At 34.9% G+C, this 19827-nt stretch overlaps 1 protein-coding gene across 3 annotated transcripts in view; it reads right to left on the bottom strand.

Annotated features, from left to right (window-relative positions):
• The window catches only part of Lrrc49 (leucine rich repeat containing 49), a 186974-nt gene that overhangs the window by 146445 nt on the left and 20702 nt on the right, over positions 1–19827 (bottom strand). For all 3 annotated transcript variants that reach the window (XM_048793713.1, XM_048793712.1, XM_048793715.1), the window contains 2 exons: positions 15873–15939; positions 12180–12323 (listed from right to left, as the gene is read on the bottom strand). In XM_048793713.1, coding sequence (XP_048649670.1) covers positions 12180–12323; positions 15873–15939 — 211 coding nt within the window. The remainder of the gene's footprint in view (positions 1–12179; positions 12324–15872; positions 15940–19827) is intronic.

Genomic DNA, 19827 nt, shown 5'->3' on the forward strand with positions numbered 1-19827 from the left:
AAAACACATAGATGAAGAAGATATCATAATGGATGTTAGAAAATATTTAGAACTGAATGCAATAAAAATTCAAGACCTGTGAGCAGAAAGTAAAGTGGTTCTCAGAGGAAAAAGTAGAGTCTTAAATGCTTATGTTAGAAAATCGAAGACTGATAACTAAAATGTCAATTATCCATTACAAGAAAGTAGAGAACAGAAGGGAGAATAAAAATAAAAAAAATCATATTTTACAAGGTTATTAAAAAGTTCAACTACTAGTAGGTTGGTTCTTGGAAACTACTAGTAAAATAAACACTATTAATTAAGAAAAATGCAAATAAACATTATCAGAACTGACAGGGGACACAACTACAGATAGAGACAAAATGAAAAAAAAAAGTGTAAATTTGGACAAAAGAAAACTAAAAGAGCATCAAAATAGACAATTATTATAATCATTGAGTCAATATCCAGTCTATTACAGATAAGTTTTACCAAACATCCAAGGAATAAATCATCCTTATTTCATTTAAATTGAGACTTATATCAAATAGAAAACCAAAATGGTAAATCAGATAATATACAAACAGGAAGCAAGTATCAATTTAATCTATGAGGGCAGAAGCATCAATACCAGGACAATAAAAGGAAAAGAAATTATAGACCAATTTTGTTTATTATCATAGATATAGCTATTATAAATAGAATATGAGCAAAAAAGCTTCCAGGAAAAAAAATGTGTGTATGTGAAATATGTTCCATAATATAAGACCAACAATGATAGAATGACTTAAAAATCTTGAAAAATAATTTACAAAGTTAGTAATTAAATAAGAAAAACCTATATGATTAATCTTAATGTGTAAAAAAAATGTAAACTCCAAGCAAACCTAAAATAGAAGATAATTTCTGGCATCTAGTGAACATAGATAGTGATGTGTTTCCTTTAAAATCAGGAATAGGGAAGAACATCCATTTTTACTTCTCTGTTCCACTTTGTATTAGAGGTTTTCCTAGCTCAAACAAGTAGAAACAATAAAACTGTCTTAATTCTTTCAAGCTGCTATAACAAAATACCTTAGACTGCATAATTTATAAGCAACAGAAATTCAGTGCTCAACAGTTCTGTAGGCTGTAAAATCCAAAGGTGCCATCACATTCAGTGTACTGTGAGGGGCCATCCCTCATAGAGGGCATCTTCTATGTGTCCTCATATGAGTGAAGAGGTGAACAAGCTCTCTCAAACCACTTTTACAGGCACCAGTCTGTGTAATATAAGAGAAGTCCTTATTTTTAGGAAATATATACTGAAGTATATAGCAATATAGCTGATTACCTAATCACCTCTTAAGGTACTACCTCTTAATATGATCACATTGGTGACTAGGTTTCAACATAATTAATTTGGGAGTGAAACATTCAAATACATAGCAAAAATGTATAATGATTAAGGGGAAACTCATTATTATTTGCAAAAAGTTACAATAGTTTAGACAGAAAATCAAAGATAATCTGCTGGTGTACTATTAGAACTAAGTGTTCACAGCAAAGTTGTTGACATAAGATCAATGAGCCAAAATCAACTGTGATTCCTTACAGTAGCAATAGTAAGAGATCTATTTCTTACCAAAAAATTTACAATAATACCAAAAAGCATAAGCTATCTGGAAAGAAATCTAACAGGAAGAATATAAGCTAACTATGGAGAAAAGTATAAAAATCAATAAAGAAGTTGGAAGACTCAGTATCCTAAACTGATTCATGTCATCAAATTCAAAGAAATTCAAACAGAACAGTAGAGTTTTTCATGAAAATTGATAGTCTATTTCTAGGCTATATATAGAAAAACATAAAAACAAAGTTATTTTTTAAAGGGTAGGAAAGAAGGGAGACAGGGAAGGAAGGAAGGAGGCAGAGAGGGAAGAAGAAATGGCAAAAAGAAGGGGAAGGACAAAGGGTAAGGCAAAGGAGAAAGGGTAAAGGGAAGTAAAGGGAAGAGAAGGCTGGGAATCTTACTAGCTTTGAAGACATAATAGAGCAGGGAAGAAGATGGCAGATTAGAGGAAGGATGCACTTCCCAGCAGGTCCCCAGCACAAGACTTACAAAGTGAAAAGACTGCTCTCCTCAGTGAGGTGGGTAACAAAAGGAACTCACTGAAACTTAGTACTAGACTGTAAGAAAAACTATAGACACAAACTCAGAAATAAAAGAAATAAAATATTACAGATATACAAGCTTAGCCGGCAGCCATGGCAGTGGCCACTGAGGGGAGATGGAGAATAGGCAGAGCACTTAAAAAAAAAAAAAATTTTTTTTGGCTTGGAGGAACCTATGTAAGAGAAACTGACTTTTTTTTTTTTTTTTTTTGTATCAGGACTTGAATTCAGGGGGTGTTTAACCACTGAACCACATCCCCATTTTAATCTTAAGACAGGGCCTCACTAAGTTGCTGAGGCTGATTTTGAACTTGCAATCCTCATGCCTCGGCCTTCACACCCAGCAGGAGACTGACCTTAATGAACAAAGTCTGCCAAACAACAGTGAATCTCACCCCACACATGATCTAGCCCCATCTAAGCTTTAACATTACTTCAACTCAAAGAACTGGAGAGACAAATACCCCAAACTAACAACCACACCCAAGGAGGAACTCAGGTTCCACCCCTTGACTTGTACTCATACATCAAGAACAGAGAGAAATCCGAGAACAAAAGAAATAACTACACACAAGGACGTGTGTATAAGAGAGAAAAGGAAAACCATCTCAATTGCTGCCCAAATCCAACACTTATGAAAACATGAGGGAACAGGCAAACAAGTATCCCTCCAAAATTCACAATTCCTTAACAAAGGATCCCATAGATATGGAAGGAGATGAAATTTCAGAGACAGATTATAAAAAAATTATCATTAAAATATTCAATGAACAAAGAAGACCTAATGAATGAATCAAGAGAGCAAATATAGGAGATGAAAGACCATTTCAATAAGGAAATAGAAATATAGAAAAAAAAATAATAATCAGAACTCCTAGAAATAAAAGACACAATTAATCAAATTAAAAATTCACTTGAAAGCATTTCTAACAGATTAGATTGCATAGAAAATATAACTTCAGCCCTTGAAGACAGAACATTAGCCCTTGAAGCTACAAAAACTTGAGTATACAGAATGCAATAAAGGGGAAAGTAATAAAACATGATCAGAATATAAGATAACTGTGGGGCAACATCAAGGAACCAAACCTTAGAATCACTGGAATAAAAGAAAACAAGTTAAAGTCATTAAGAACATTTTCAATGATATAGTAACAGAAAACTTTCCTCATATCAGAAATGAGAGACATCCACATACAGGAAGCATACAGAACCACAAATAGATCAAATCAACAAGAAGCTGCTCAAGATACATAATAATCAAAATGCCTAACATAGAAAATAAAGAAAGAATATTAAAGCTATCAGAGAAACATCAGGTCACATTTAGAAACAAACCAATAAGTCTACTTCTGGCTTCTCAATTCAGACCCTAAAATCAAAGAGGGCCTGGAATGAGATATTCTAAACTCTGAAAGAAAACAACTGCCAACCTAGATTGCTATACCTAGCAAAGCTCTCTTTCAAATTCGAAAGGGAAGTAAAAAACTTTCCATGACAAGGATAAGCTAAAAGAATCTATGACCACCAAGTCAACACTACAAAGAATACTCCAAGATAAGCTGCACACAGAGGAACCCAAAAACAAAACCCAAAGCTCCCAAATAGAGGTAGATCAATAGAAGAATAATCTACTAAATGAACATCAAGACAGAATTAAATATTAAATATAAATATATAATTAAATATAGCAAAAAATTAAAACAGCAAAAAACTACACAAAGTCATACTAACACTGAAAGTAAATTGTCTCAGCTCCCTAATTAGAAGACACAGATTAGCAGAATGCATAAAAAACAAGACCCAACTATATGCTGTTTGCAAGAGACTCATCTCATAGACAAAGACACTCACAGGGTGAAGGTAAAAATACAGAAAAAATATTCCACATAAATAGAGTCCGAAAATAAGCAGGAGCTATTCTCATATCTGACAAAGTAGGTATCAAGCAAAAATTAATCAGAGAAGACAAAAAAGGCCACAACATCCTGATAAATAGAACAATCTAATGAAAAAATATAACAATAGTAAAAATATATGCCCCAAATGACAGCACACCCAACTATATATATAAAAAGTTCTCCTTGACATTAAATCTCAAATAGATCACAACTCAATAATACTGGGTGATTTCAACACATCCTTATCACCAATAGAGAGCCTATCAAAACATAAAATCAATAGACATTTACAACCTAAATAATACTATAAATCAAATAGCCCTTATAGATATTTACACAGAATATTTCACTCCAGAACAGCTGACTTTACCTTCTTCTCAGCAATTCATGGAACATTTTCCAAAACAGACCATATTCTAGGTTACAATTTAAGTCTTAGCAAACAAAAAATTGACAAAATCCTGTGTATCTTATCAGATCACAATGGAATGAAACTGGACATCACAGCAAAAAAATAACAGAAACCACATAAACAAATGGAGATTTAAAAATACTCTTTGAAAGTTGTGATAAAATCCCACCCCACCTCTTTTTTTTCCCACCCCTCCTCTTGATTGGGACATGGGTGCTTGAATTGGTCAACACTCACTAGACTGTACACCTACCATAAGTGCATTTAGCTATATTTAAATTTATAGCCCAACTTACAAAATATTAAATATGGGGGAGTATTTCAAAGGAAGAGTTTCTGTCTCTGCTTGTTATGATTCAAGATATATGATTTAACTACAGGTTTTTAAGGCATTAAATTTATGGATGTGAAACAGCACTGTAGGGTCAAGTAGCTGAGTGCTTTAGGTGTAAGTAGGAGAAAACTGCCTAAGAAGCTTGGCAGTGATGCAGTAGGGATAGTCATTCCAGGGCCGATTGAGTGTTAAACCTACCTCTATCCTCATTTTCAAAATACTACTGTTGCCCTTCTGGGCAGCAACAGCAAGGAGGACCAGAAGGCAAAAACTCTCCTGAAGAAGTCTAGAACCTACAACACTAGAACCTAGAGCACTAGGTTCATTTTGTACGGATGAATTTGGAAGGGAGAATTGTTGTTGAGCAAGGATTGCTGTCCTTCCATGCTTTCTGTTAAACAGGATAATTACCTCTCCAATAAATAAATAAATAAAAAGACTCTTTGAAATGAAGAATGATCAAAGGAAAAATAAGAGAAGAAATCAGAAATTCTCAGAAGCAAATGAGAACAGAGATATAACACATTAAAATTTCTGGGATAGTATGAAAGTAGTTCTAAAAGAAAAAATTTAACCAATTAAAAAATAAAAGAGGAAAATTTATAGCATTGAGTACCTGCATTAAAAAGTAGAGTAATTCCAAATAAATAATCTTATGCTTTACTGCAAGTCCTTAAAAAAGTTAGAATAAACTATTTCCAAAATTAGTAGAAGACAATTAGCCATAATCAAAAGAAATAGAAGACCCAAATAAACAAAATTAGAGATAAAAAGACGATATCACCACAGACACTTGTGAAATCCAGAGGATCTTTGAAAACTTATACTCCAATAAACTGGAAAATTCTAGAAAGCACTGACAAATTTCTAGACACATATTATCCACCCAAATTGTACCAGGAAGATATAGAAAACCTAAACAGATCATTATCAATTAATGAAATCAAAATAGAAATTAAAAACCTTCCAACAAAGAAAAGCCCAGGACCAGGTGGATTTTCAGATGAGTTCTACCAGAACATCAAAGAAAACTAACAGGAGTCTTTCTCAAATAATTCCATGAACTCGAAAGGGAAGAAACACTTCCAAATATATTCTATGAAGCCAGTTTAACCCTGATACAAAAACCAGTCAAAGATATATCAAGGAAAGAAAACTATAGACCAATACACCTAATGTGTACAGATGAAAAAATTCTTAAACAAAATAATTTTATTTTTAAATAAAATAAAACCATGTCATAAACACATGATCAAGTGGGGTTCATTCCAGGGATGCAAGGATGATTCAACATATTCTATTTATTCAACTTAAATAGAATTAAGAACAAGAATTACATGGTCAACTCATAGAAACAGAATAGGCCTTCGATAAAATCCAGCACCCATTCATTAAAAATAATGAAGAAGATGGCTGTAAATATATGGATCTGTTAAAATATACTGGAGAAGCTAGACATAGAAGAAATTTACCTCAACATTATAAAAACTACCTATGAAAAATCCAAAGCCAACATTATACTGAATGGAGAAAAACTGAAAGTATTTCCTCTAAAATCAGGAACATGACAAGTACCACACATCTCTTCTATTCAATATAGTTCTCAAAACACTAACCAGAGCAATTGGGTAAGAGAAGAAAATTAAGGAGATAGAAATAGGAAAAGAAGTCAAGCTATCTCTCTTTGAAAATGACATGATCTTACATATAAAGAACCAAAAAACTTCACCAGAAGACTTGAGCTGATAAATGAATTCAGCAAAGTAGCAGGATACAAGACTAACACCCATAAATCAATGTACTTCCTATACTTCAACAGTGATTCTGCTGAGGAAAAAATAAGGAAAACCATTCCAGTCACAATAATTTCAAAAATATACTTGAGAATTAATCTAATTAAGGAGGTAAAAGATCACTGTAGATCATTGTAGAAAAAAAGAAATTGAAGAAGACCTTAGAAAATTAAAAGCCTCACATTCTTAGATAGGAAGAATTAATATTGTCAAAATGGCCATACTGCCAAAAGCAATATATACACTTAAAGCAATTCTCATCAAAATATCAGTGACATTATTCATCAAATTTGAAAAAAAGAAAGCCAATCCTTAAATTCATCTGGAAGAATTACACACCCAGAATATCCAAAGCAATACTGAGCAAGAGGCATCACAATACCTGGCCTAAAGTTATAGTACAGAGCTATAGTAACAAAAATAGCATGGTATTGGCATCAAAATAAGCATGAAGACCAACAGAACGGAATAGAAGACAGAGACAGATCCATATATTTACAGCCATCTAATACTTGACAAAGGTGCCAAAAATATTTGGTGAAGAAAAGACAACCTTCTAAACAAATGGTGCTAGGAAAACCAGATAGCCATATGTAAAGAATGAAAATAGACTAGACCCTATCTCTCAACCTGCATGAAAGTCAAATCAAAATAGATCAAAAACTTAGGAATTAGACCAGAAACTTTGCAACTGCTAGAAGAAAACATAGGGTTAATACTCCATCATATTGGTACTAGCACCAACTTCCTTAACAAGACCCCTAAAGTTCAAGAAATAAAATGAAGAATTAATAATTGGGATGCCATCAAATTAAAAAGCTTCTGCACAGCAAAGGAAACAATTAAGAGCATGAAGAAAAAGCCTACACAATGGGAGAAATCTTTGCAGGTTGCCGCAGTCTGGCTGGGCACAAAATAACCGAGCCACCGCAAAAGCCTTGTAGATTCAAACAGCAACTCTTTATTCCCGAACTCTCACGGCACTCTACACACACGTTCTGGGAAAATACACTCCCTCCACCGGGCTCTGCTTACCAATACTCCCAGAACCCTGCGAGAACTCAATGGGAACTCCAAGAGCGGGCGCCTGAGGCAGCAGGATACGCCCTAATCCTGGATCCGCCCTATTCCCAGCAGGATCCACCCTAAACCTGGAGCCACCCTAATCCCTGAGCAGGGTCACCTTTCAACCCAAAATGCCATGCATCATTCCTACTTGGCTATGGCTCTCAGCATCTCCCCCTTCTGATTAATAAAACAACAAGCAATGTGGCTTAGGGACCGTGCCTGTTAGGTTGTCCAATTCAACATATGGTCCTTACCCGTCATTGGATGAGCTGACCTCTAGGCGTCAGCCTTTTTTTTTTTTCACGTGATTTTAATGGTTTAATTTAAATTGGGTAAACAGATGTTGAGGATTGTTTTAATATGTGTACAAATAAGGAGGTTAACAGATCNCTTGGTGTCGTGGCATTTCTGTATCCTCCTCCCTTCTACTAGTGATGGTCTAAATTTGGGGGCCAACAGAGGTGAGGCAAAGAACCTTACCCCCTCACTGGTGCATAGGCCTATCCACAAGTATGGCTGTATGCTGGACCAGTAGTCAGTGACGGGTATGATCCAATTGCAGTGGTACCAACCTAAGACAGGAGGCTGACGCCTTGAGGTCAGCTCATCCAATGACGGGTAAGAACCATATATTGAATTGGACAACCTAAGAGGCACGGTCCCTAAGCCACATTGCTTGTTGTTTTATTAATCAGAAGGGGGGAGATGCTGAGAGCCATAGCCAAGTAGGAATGACGCATGGCATTTTGGGTTGAAAGGTGACCCTGCTCAGGGATTAGGGTGGCTCCAGGTTTAGGGTGGATCCTGCTGGGAATAGGGCGGATCCAGGATTAGGGCATATCCTGCTGCCTCAGGCACCCGCTCTTGGAGTTCCCGTTGAGTTCTTGCAGGGTTCTGGGAGTATTGGTACGCAGAGCCCGGTGGAGGGAGTGTATTTTCCCAGAACGTGTGTGTAGAGTGCCGGTGAGAGTTCAGGAATAAAGAGTTGCTGTTTGAATCTACAAGGCTTTTGTGGTGGCTCAGTTATTTTGTGCCCAGCCAGACTGCGGCAGCAGGTTGGTTCTTTGAGAGGGTATTAATATTAATATTCAGAATATATAAAGAACTCAAAAACCAACCCAACCAATAAATGGACAAAAGACTAAACAAAGACTTTTTCAAAAGAAGAAACACAAATGGCCAACAAATATACTAAAAATGTTCAATATCTCCAGCAATCAGGGAAATACAAATCAAAACTACACAAAGATTTCATCTCACTCTAGTTGGAATGGCAATTATCAAGAATACAAACAATAATAAATTCTGGCAAGGATATGGGGGGAAAGGTATACTTGTATATTACTGGTGGGACTGCAGATTAGCAAAACCACTCTGGAAAGCAATATGGAGACTCCTCAAAAAACTAGGAATGGAACCACCATATGGCTCACCTATTCCACTCGTTGGTATTTATCCAAACTAAAATTAGCCAACTATAGTGATATAGCTATCTCAACATTTAAGGAAGCACAATTCACATCAGCCAAATTATGGAATCAACCAGATGCCTGACAATACAGATGAATGCATTAAGAAATTATAGCATATAAACATACACCAGGGCATTTTACTTAGCCATAAGAAGAATAAAATTATGACATTTACTGGTCAATGGATGAAAATGAAGAACATCATGCTAAGTGAAATAAGTCAGGCTCAGAAAATCAAAGGTTGAATTTTTCTCTCATATGTGGAAGGAACCATACAAGCTTAAAAGATAGTTTGACATGTATAAAATTTTCAAGAGAAAGATTGGCAAATGAACAAACAAACAATAACTATTCTATATCAAAAACATCAGGCCAGGCACAGTGGTACATGTCTGTAATCCTAGTAGCTTGAGAGGCTGAGGCAGGAGGATTGCAAGTTCTAAAGCAGCCTCAGCAACTCAGAAAGGCCCTAAGCAATTTAGGGAAACCCAGTCTCAAACGAAAATTTTTTTAAAAGGCTAGGGCAAGAGGTGCTGGGGATGTGGCTCAATGGTTGAGTGTCCTTGGGTTCAATTCCCAGTATTAAAAAAAAATCAAAAGTTTCTCCTCATGATGGTGAAGTAGGCAATGGGTAAAGAAATATAAAACATACTAAAATCAGTAAATTCACAAAAATCATGAAAATGAAAGATGCCTTCACAGGCCAACATTTTTGATGAAATTTCAGTTAGCTGGAAAGCTGATGGGATCTTAGAGACTCTGAGTGGAGAGAACTGTGGTTTAAAACTGCAGGGAGATATTGCACTTGATGCAGACATTCTTTCTTGACAGAAGGCCATCTTAATCTATGATGAGAGTGAGGACAGACAAAGAGCAGGCAGAGATTGTAGTTAACTATGACAAATCAAGTAGGTGCGTAATTGAAGGTCTGTCTACTCAACAGCTATTCCTGGAACACCAACAAATCTACCCGGCTCCCACTCATATCATCTATATAAAGCACATACAGAGAAGCTCCCTGAAGAACTCCTTAGCTGAAGCCTCAGAACTGTCTCTAAACAAAATGAATTATTAGTAAAGATAGGTTGGGAGAGTGTGGGTATTTTACCTATGGAGATAGTTAATGACTTTACAACAAAATCAGAGGGAAAAGAAGAAGAAATGGCAGTTTTTCCTGGCACAAGAGAAACTAAAGTCTACCTATCCCCCAAAGCCAAATCTTTCTTATTTGGGCAATTACACAGTGAACCTGCTTTTCCTCTTTCACTCACCCTAAACGAAAGGCCAATGTGTGGGATTCAAAAGTCACACAATCCACTGATTATTTTAGAGAGTATTCTCATGGTAAAAAAAAGAATTGTTCAGCTGCACAGAATATTCAGCCACTACTTAATGTGGTCCTTCATTTAAGCATTAACAGTCATTGAAAAAAAATCAAAATCATGAAAGAAAAAAACATTAAGTGTGATAACTGCCCCAAGGAAAGGAAAAAATATTGTATCCTCAGATTATCTTTATATTTATATTCACAATTTCATATAATGAACATGTATCATACCCATCATTCTGACAGCTACGTAATATATACAATACTTACTACTGTCTATTTTTAAAATATTTTTTAGTTGCCAATGATTTTTTTACTTTATTTTTTTATTCATATGTGGTGCTGAGGATCAAACCCAGGGCCTCACACATGCTAGACAAGCGCTCTACCACTGAGCCACAACCCCAGTCCCGTTTTTGTTTTTTTTTTTAATTTTTAGAAATTAATACAATTTCCTTTCCATAAGACATTATTGCTGCCTAAGCTATAACAGTAATGATTAAAGATAATACTCAACGGGAAATCTAGTAAGCAATTTCCAGGATGTGTATTATGTACTTTCCAAAAGAAAGCCAAAATATAGACAGGAAAGTGCTAGGGCTAATAGATTTCTGTTTTGGATTCTTACCAGACCCAGTGTTCTGAGGACAGATTAAGTCCTGACTGAGCAGTTTCTGGAGATGTAGCAATGCAAAAGATTAACCTATATACATGTCTTTTAAGATAAGTAGTCCAATTCCAATATTCATACTCTATCTAGGGAGGGATAAATAGCATTTATAAGTTCTAGAATAAATCCATGTCTTAAATAAGGGTCTGAAATGATTCTAACCTTCTAGAAGATATGAGCATTACATGGCCTGGATTTTCTGAGAAAACTTCAAAATGAAACTAGAGATAAGGCATCTTCTGTCTCAACCTTTTCCAGTATACTACTTATAGCACACTTAAGTCTTGACTAAGGAACTCAACATCTTGAAAGAGCTATGTTAGATTGTGCCTTTACAAGGTGCTTCAACTCTACCAGAGAGTAGTTTTTTTGGTTTGTTTTTTTTTTTTTTACAGTGTTTAAATAAAGAAAACGTGTTAAGTGTTTTTTCAGAATCAATAAGCCAGTAAGACCCTAAAGACAATCTAGCCCAATGTCCTTGTTTTAGAAAAAACTAAACTGAGGCCCAGAGAATATGTTATCTACCCAACATCACATAATTAGAAGTGAAGCTGAGACCAGAACTAGGCCTTTTATACCCTCTGCAATGTTCTTTCCACTCTATCAAGCAGCCTCTTAAAAAAACCACAACACATGTTAATGTGAATCTCCACAACCCCACTTCTCCTCTCTGTGCCTTTTCTTCCTTGTTGCAAAAATTTCTTAATTCATCAATCCTATCATTCACCAATAACCTTCCTTCTTTCTCATTCTTACCCATGACAAAACAAGAAAGGATTCAGTATTCATTTAGTGATAGCTGATTCATTTAGTGATAATACTTCTGTTTCTATTATACACACACACACACACACACACACACACACACACACACACACACATATGTCCTTTAAAATAGGAAAACTTACTATTTTCCAAATCAACATATTTTAAAACTTAATAATTATGCCCACAATTTAAATTCAGAAAAATAAATAACTTTAGATTCTAACTTTGTGTAAAGCAATGCTGTAACGTTTGTATAATTTCCTTAAAAGGCACATATTGATTCCATTTTAACACTCACCACAGAAGTGATTTGATTGTGTCGCAGGTTAAGTTCAGTTAGTGAATCCAGTCCATTAAGATTATCAACTTGACCCAAAAGGTTCCTGGCAAGATTCAAAACTCTCAAATCACACAAATGGTTGACATTTTCAATTCTGGTAATCTGTTAAAAAAAAATAAGGGAGAAATGATTAGCATATCTCATAAATATATACATTATAAAAAACAAATAAAACATACAAAGTCATTGTATTTAGTGACATTTAGTAACAAGTTCATATGAAGACATTTTTAACTCTATTTTCAATTTCCTATGATGTAGATGATATTCACTAATAGATAAAAGAAATCATTCAACTAAAGGATCACATATTACAATTTGACCACAGTAAATATTTCAAGTAAATTTCATCAAAAAAATCAATCGGTCTACAATTGGGAGGAGTTCTAAGTGCCCAACACTACCAGGTCCTGTAAAGGCTATGTACTATCTGCCAAATAGAAACTTACTATGAGCCCAAGGCATAAGCTCACATTGTTTTTACAAAGAAGTCTTTCCTCTTAGAGAAAAGGCAAGGAAAAGAATGATACCAAATTCCCCTTGTTAACTCTATTATACTATTATTATACTATACTATTATTATATTATACTATACTAATGTTAACTCTATTATACTACAAGATCCTGAGAGCAGTCAAGAGTCTGAATGGAAAAATTCAAGGAACCATGATCCCCGGTGGAAGGTAAGAATGGACACTGTTTTATTAGAAGTGTTTAAGAGAGGAGATAGATAGTGCTTAGTCAGGGTGCAATATGCTAGACACTAAATATTTAGAACAAGAGGACTTGAATCATGAAATATGCATATGTACATCAGCACGGAACTGCAGCAGAGGAGTCTGAGTTCATCACCATGAAGTAATAAGAGATCACCAAGATTTTAAACTCCATTATTTACAGATAGCAAGTGTAGCACAACAGGATATGTTTTTGCATGACACAAAAAAGGAATCTTCATCAATCTCTTGATATAATGTATTTAAGTAACAATGAGTCATCATGATATTTTTATTATGTACATTAAAAAGAATTCAGTCACTAGAGATTATTCTGTCCATTTGTACTGCCATCATAATATTATCTGAAATTTTTATCTAACACTTCAAAAACATGTTAGCCATGAGAACTTTTTTTAGGTTTATAATCCAGTTTCCATGTTGTTATTTGGATGTTTTTACATTCAAGAAACACCATCTAAGTTCCTCTAGTTTCAAGAGAAACATGACGTGTTTATTAAAAATTCACTAATAGATAAAGTAACCTGAGATTATGTTTAAAATTTGTTTTGATTTTTTTTCTAATTGATATAAAATGAATGGAAAAGAACAAACAAGGTTATAAATATTTGCAGATGGCACAACTATATAATAAGATGTAGAGTAAAATATATCAAAACTAAATAGGTGATACAATTTGAAATGTATGGAATTAGTAAAATTGCAAAATAGACATTGTAGAAAAAGATATCAGTAATCTTAACACAAGTTTGAGAAATTCTCCCAAAATATAAAGAAAAAACAGAGACAGGAAGAAAAAAGATAAGATGGGAATATAGAAAACAAGCAGTGTGACTATAATAAACATAAATGTAAAAGAAGCAATGTTTAAATATGTAAAATAAAATTCTATGAATTCAAGAAAGATATAAATATATAAAGTGAAGGTACTAATTGTTTGATCTGTGGCTATGGTTTAGGAGTCCATATGTAAAGGCTTGGTCCCCAGGGAGGTAGTATTAAGAGGTACAGTGGACCTTTAAGAAGTGGGGCCTAGAGGGAGATCTTTAGGTCACTGAGATGTTCCCTGAAGGATGTTTTGGGTCTTCACCTCATCCTTTCTTTGGGTCTTCACCTCATCCCTGAGAAAGATATCCCTGAAAAAATGGAGTCTTATTGAAGCATTTGTGCTTTCTTAAAGCATCCCTAAGAGAACAAAATCAGAAAGACCAACACCATTATAGTTTAGAACTGGAATGTCCCCCAAAGGCTCACGTGTTCAAGGCTTTGTTCCCAGTGGCTGGTGTATTGAGAGGTGGTAGGAAACTTTAGGAGGTGGGCCTAATTGGAGAAAATAGGTCACTGTGGAAGTGTCCTTGAAGGATATATTGTCCCCACCCTCTTCTTTTCCTCTCCTTCCCTTCTCTTGATGGCCACCATGAGGTGAGCAGCTTGGCTTTACCACCCCTTCCCTGCCACGATGCCCTTCTTATCACAGTCCATGAAGCAATGGAGCCAGCTTACTATGGACTAGAACCTCTGAAACCATGAGCCAAGATAAATCTTTCCTTCTTTAGAAAGTTAACACAAACACAGAATACAGATCAGAATTAAGAGTCAACCTACTCAGATTCCTCAAGTCATACCAAATGCTATCTCTTAATTTTTCTACTTTTAAAATACTTATTCAATTATGTCCTTATTAAATCCCCACTGAGACTAATTTTATGCCACCATCACTTCTCACCAAGATTACTATGATTATCCTCTTAACTGTTCTCTGTCCGAAGACAGATCCCCCTCTCCAACTTTTCCATTCTCCAATCCATTTCCTGAATACCATCATCATTCCTCAGAACATCTTTATATCCACATATCAAATTTGTTTTATTTTATAATGTGCGCTAAATGATTTTTATTTCCAATGGAAGTAAATTCAAAAGAAAAAAATTCATTTAATTTCTGTTCATTTTTTACTATGTGATGCTAAATTTTTAGAACCAGACATTAATTGTGTCAACTTGAATAGTTTATCTTCTAACTTTTTAGAAACCTAAGGTCACTAAGACTATTCATCTTTGCATTGAAATATTCCAAACTTTTGCTTTTTGGATTCAGCTATTTTGAAACAAGACTCAGATTTTTCATTTGAACCTTGAGAAATAATTCATATAGTACAAAATTATTCTTAATACACAGAATATTACAAACATGCTGAAATATAAGATATATAATACAGGTGAGCTAACAAGAAATAGAGCATTTTTCATCAACATAATGGTTGGTAATGTTTAGACTGAATGGTGGCATTTATTTACCAGGTGCATTTTTAAGATCCTGGATAGTTCCTATGAATTCTGAAAGATACACCGTAATTTGAAAAACAGAAATATGTCTTATATTTCTCACATATATAATTTAAAATAAACCTAAGAAAAAATTGCTACTATAAAATGTTTCATTTATGTTATAGTTTTTTAAACAGTGTGCTATAAGATAAAACACCAATTCCTTCAATTCCTTACCAAGAAGAAATCAATTAAAAACCCACAAAGGAATGGTAGTGTGAAATACAAAGTAGTGGTTACCTCTGATGAAGAAATAAGGTTATAAAATGAAAGAAAAACACTTAAGTAGCATAAAGTCAGTAATATTCTAGTTCTTGAGTTAGGGTTGTGTAATGTGAATATTAAAATTAAGTTATTAAAAAAATAAATAGAAAATTAAGTTGTAACCATAAGGATTCCAAATGTTTTTGTAATCAATTAACTGCTAATGAATTATCATATCTTGCAAAAAAATAAGCTTAATATCCTATTAATTTCAATGACCCAGTAAAGTAACTCTTGAAAAATTCAGTGTATGATTCTTAAAACTTTTACAATACCAAATTTCTCGGGCATTGTTTCAAAAGAAGAAATGGGATGAACAATACCTGATTTCCATGAAGGTCCAAAACATCTAGGCTTTTTAGATTCTCTAAATTTGAGATTTTCTTGATTCTGAAAATCAAAATAAGTACAATAAGTTGAAGAGAAATACGTGTATGTCACATCTATCAGTAAAGCAAAGCGTGCTAAGTTGCACATATTTTATATTTGCATTTACATTTTAACATTTTAATTTACTCTCTTCTCTCTCTCTAAATACATATAATAGTTATAAATGTATGTATTAAACAACATATTTCTCTTTGGTTTAATTATATTTTAAAGATGCAGTGCATTAGGAGGAAAGATATAAAAATGTACATTTAGAGAAAAGCAACTCTACTTCTAAGAACCTTAGGTCAAAGCTCTGACTCAAGGTAGTTCCCTTCACCTAAGAATACAATCTGAACTCCTCACTTCTGCCTATAAGGCATTGAACCATCTGGCCGCTGACTCTTCTGCCAGCTTCTTCTACCACAGGCTCACTGTCTCACTCTGTTCCAGTCACAGGGCCATTTTCTCCTGTGCCTCTAACTTGACAGGTTTATTTCTGCCTTAGATTATTTACCCTTACTGTTTTTTCTGTTTTAATGTTCTTCTCCCAGAATTTCACATGGTTCATGACCTCATATTATTCAGGTTTTAGCTCAAACATCTCAGAAATGATTCTATCTAAAAATAGCTATCCTTCCTATCCCCATTATGCTCTCCTTCCCCAGTTTTAATGGACTTTATAGCATTAAGCATTGCCTAAAATTATTTTATTTACATGTATACTATTTTATCATCACTGTGACCATATCAAAATGCGAACTTCAAGAGGAAAGAAAGCTGGATGCAATGCTACACGTCTGTAATCCCAGCAGCTTGGGAGGCTAAGACAGGAGAATGTCGAGTTCAAAGCCAGCCGCAGCAATGGCGAGGGCCTAAGGAACTCAGACCCTGTCTCTAAATAAAATAAAAAATAGAGCTGGGGATGTGCTCAGTGATTAGTGTCCCTGAGTTCAATCCCCAGTACTCAAAAAGAAAGAAGAAAGAAATTTTGACATGTTCTCTACTCTAGCCTCAGCACTCATACAGTAAAGTACCAAGTAAGTGCCCATAAATATTAGTTTAATAAATGAATGACCACAATAATTAAATGGATAAGTTTAATGTTCTAAGGTTTTCCATTATAGAATATTACACAATTATGCACCATCTAAATGCTCTCTATTAGACCTGCTTTGTAAAAACACTTAAATTTAATTAGAACTTTTTATTTCAGAGCCAGTCTTGGCAATATAGCAAGGTCCTATTTTAAAAAAAGAAAAACACATTTTTACCTTTAAAATGCCTCCTCTAGCCCCTCTTATAAGCTTACCCATTATCCCTCTCATTCCTGTCTTATATCAACTTTACCTGTCTAACTATCCCCAACTGGACTCTTCTTACAATAAGAGGAGGAATACGAGCAACTTTTTCTTATTCCTAGAGACTCTACCTTATCCTACCACCATTGTTCAGTACAGAGATGGAGAATTGGCAAAGAAAGGACAAAATCTCACACAATCTATCCTTCTTATCATGTGTCTATCACTACTCATTGCTGTTGTCATTATTTACTTCCTCAAAAAACATTTCTACCTTACTAAATGTTTCCAGAATCTGGTGGGAACCAGATAAAAAATTCTACAAAAGTTTTCCTCTTCCTGCTTTACTCTTAAAATACCCAGAACATTTGGAGAAAAATTACAATATCCTACTAAAATATTTGGCTTACAACAGAGTCGAGCTTTCTTAAGGCAATCTGACCTCAGCTATTAACAAAGATTTTTATTGGGTTATGTAATGCTCCCAAGCTGACATTCCCTAAAACAATGGTTCTCAAGGTTCTTTGTATATCATATTTACCTGGAGGGCTTGCTAAAACATTGATAATCAGTTCCTTCTACCCTTTTTTGAGCTAGTTTTGTCATCTTTTTTTTTTTAAAGAGGGACATCAAATCCTGCAAATCTTCACAATTCTCTGAAATAGACATTAGCTTTCATTTTCCTAATGCGAAAACAGAGGCTGAGAGAAGCAACTTTTTTTTTTAAGAGAGAGAGAGAGAGAGAATTTTTTTTTTAATATTTATTTTTTAGTTTTCGGCGGACACAACATCTTTGTTTGTATGTGGTGCTGAGGATCAAACCAGGGCCGCACGCATGCCAGGCGAGCGCGCTACCACTTGAGCCACATCCCCAGCCCCTAGTTTTGTCATCTTGCTGGTTTTGCATTATAGAACTAATTAAAATATTGGTCTGTGATTACTATCTATTTTTCTGAGAATTATATTTTATCATTTTGAAAACAATACACCAGGGATAATAGAGATTATTTTAGCTCAAAGTTCTCACATCTAGAGAATCAATGTAGTCTGTTACTCAATAAATAAAACTAAAGACCCGGGAGACGTCGTGCAATCTTCTCATTAGTTGCCTTTGTCGTGGATTCTCTCCTCACCCCCAGTACCTGAAATATCCTAAAAATGGATCCAATTTTAAAGACTTCAGAAGCAAATGAAGGTATCATTTGACCTAAGAGGCTACTGGTCAGATTGGGTATTAATGTGAAGAATTTTCAGAATCCTAGTCAGTTGCCAAATTGCTAAATATTTTCACATTAACAGCAATGTAACCTGAAATGTTTTTTGTTTTTTTTTTTAATTCTCTAGGACAGAAATTGAACCTAGAAATAGACTAGGTTCACCCCTCACCTTGGTAGCTACAGACCTCCAGGAATATATCACAGCTTCGCAGGCCACATTATGTTACTGATGCCAGGATGAAGGCCCTACTACAGGACTATATGAAGGCTCAGCTGTTTAGGTGTCAGAGACAAGTCCTCACATGAGAAATTTCAAGGAGTCAAAAGGAAAGGAACACAGGATCCCAGAGTCTGACAGAGTTTTATATCTATAGTCCTATGATCCTAGAAGAAGACAGAGTTCTATTCATGAGTCCTTGATCATGAGGACACCAGAAAATTTGGAGAGGATAAGCAGAGAGTAGTCAAGGCAGAAAAATTAGAAGGCAAGAACTTTAACAGCAAAGTAGGGTTGGGAGTTCTTTGGTAATAACATCAATTTCACACACAAAATCTGAGCAGGGGTCTTTCTAGTTTTAGAGAGTTTTGTTGGGGCTGTGTGAGCCTAGAGGCATGTAATTGCTTAAGATTTTTGTATGTAGTTTTACTGCTTTGGACTAAAATATGGTACAGTGGCTTGCAAGGTGGGAGGGAGACACCTTCATGGACTTGACCAGGAGGGGCAAGAAGTCACCTGAGACAAACAAGAAGAGACAGAGTGGCTGATGTGCTTCCCTTTTCACCACAATTCTCTGCCAGGTTTCCTAATATCCTCTTCAGATCTGCATCCTAACTGTTCACACGTCCCTTACTATGACAGTCAGCTGGCTAGAGGGCACCTGACATACGTCTTAGGGATCAGAAATAAGCAATTTAGGAGGATGTGGAAAGTTATCTTGACTCATTTTTTTTCTGAGTCAAGAACACAAACAGTTCTAGAACTGTTTACTACTATTTAGAAGTACTATTTAGCTACCTTACATGAAAAATAAAGTAAAAGATGACCAAAAGCAAACAAATAAACAAACAATAACAACAAAAGAAGATGGAAAATTAGAAGGAATAAGAGTTGGTATTGAGTTGCTTTTACTTCACTGAGATAAGGATACAGTAAAAGGTCATTAAGTCCCTTATAATTAGAAGATCAAAGGGACCCTAAATAAGGGCAGACAGATTTTGTCTTCTAGGCAGAAGTTATCAAAACAAACCAGTTATTTCTTTTTTTTTTTTAAAGAGAGAGTGTGTGAGAGAGAGAGAGAATTTTATTTAACATTTATTTTTAGATTTTGGCGGATACAACATTGTTAGAGTCTGCAAAATGCCAGGTGCTTCGTCACCTCCCCCCCCCCCCC

The sequence above is a fragment of the Marmota marmota genome, unplaced genomic scaffold (assembly GCF_001458135.2).
Source record: "Marmota marmota marmota unplaced genomic scaffold, marMar, whole genome shotgun sequence".
Lineage (NCBI taxonomy): Eukaryota > Metazoa > Chordata > Mammalia > Rodentia > Sciuridae > Marmota > Marmota marmota.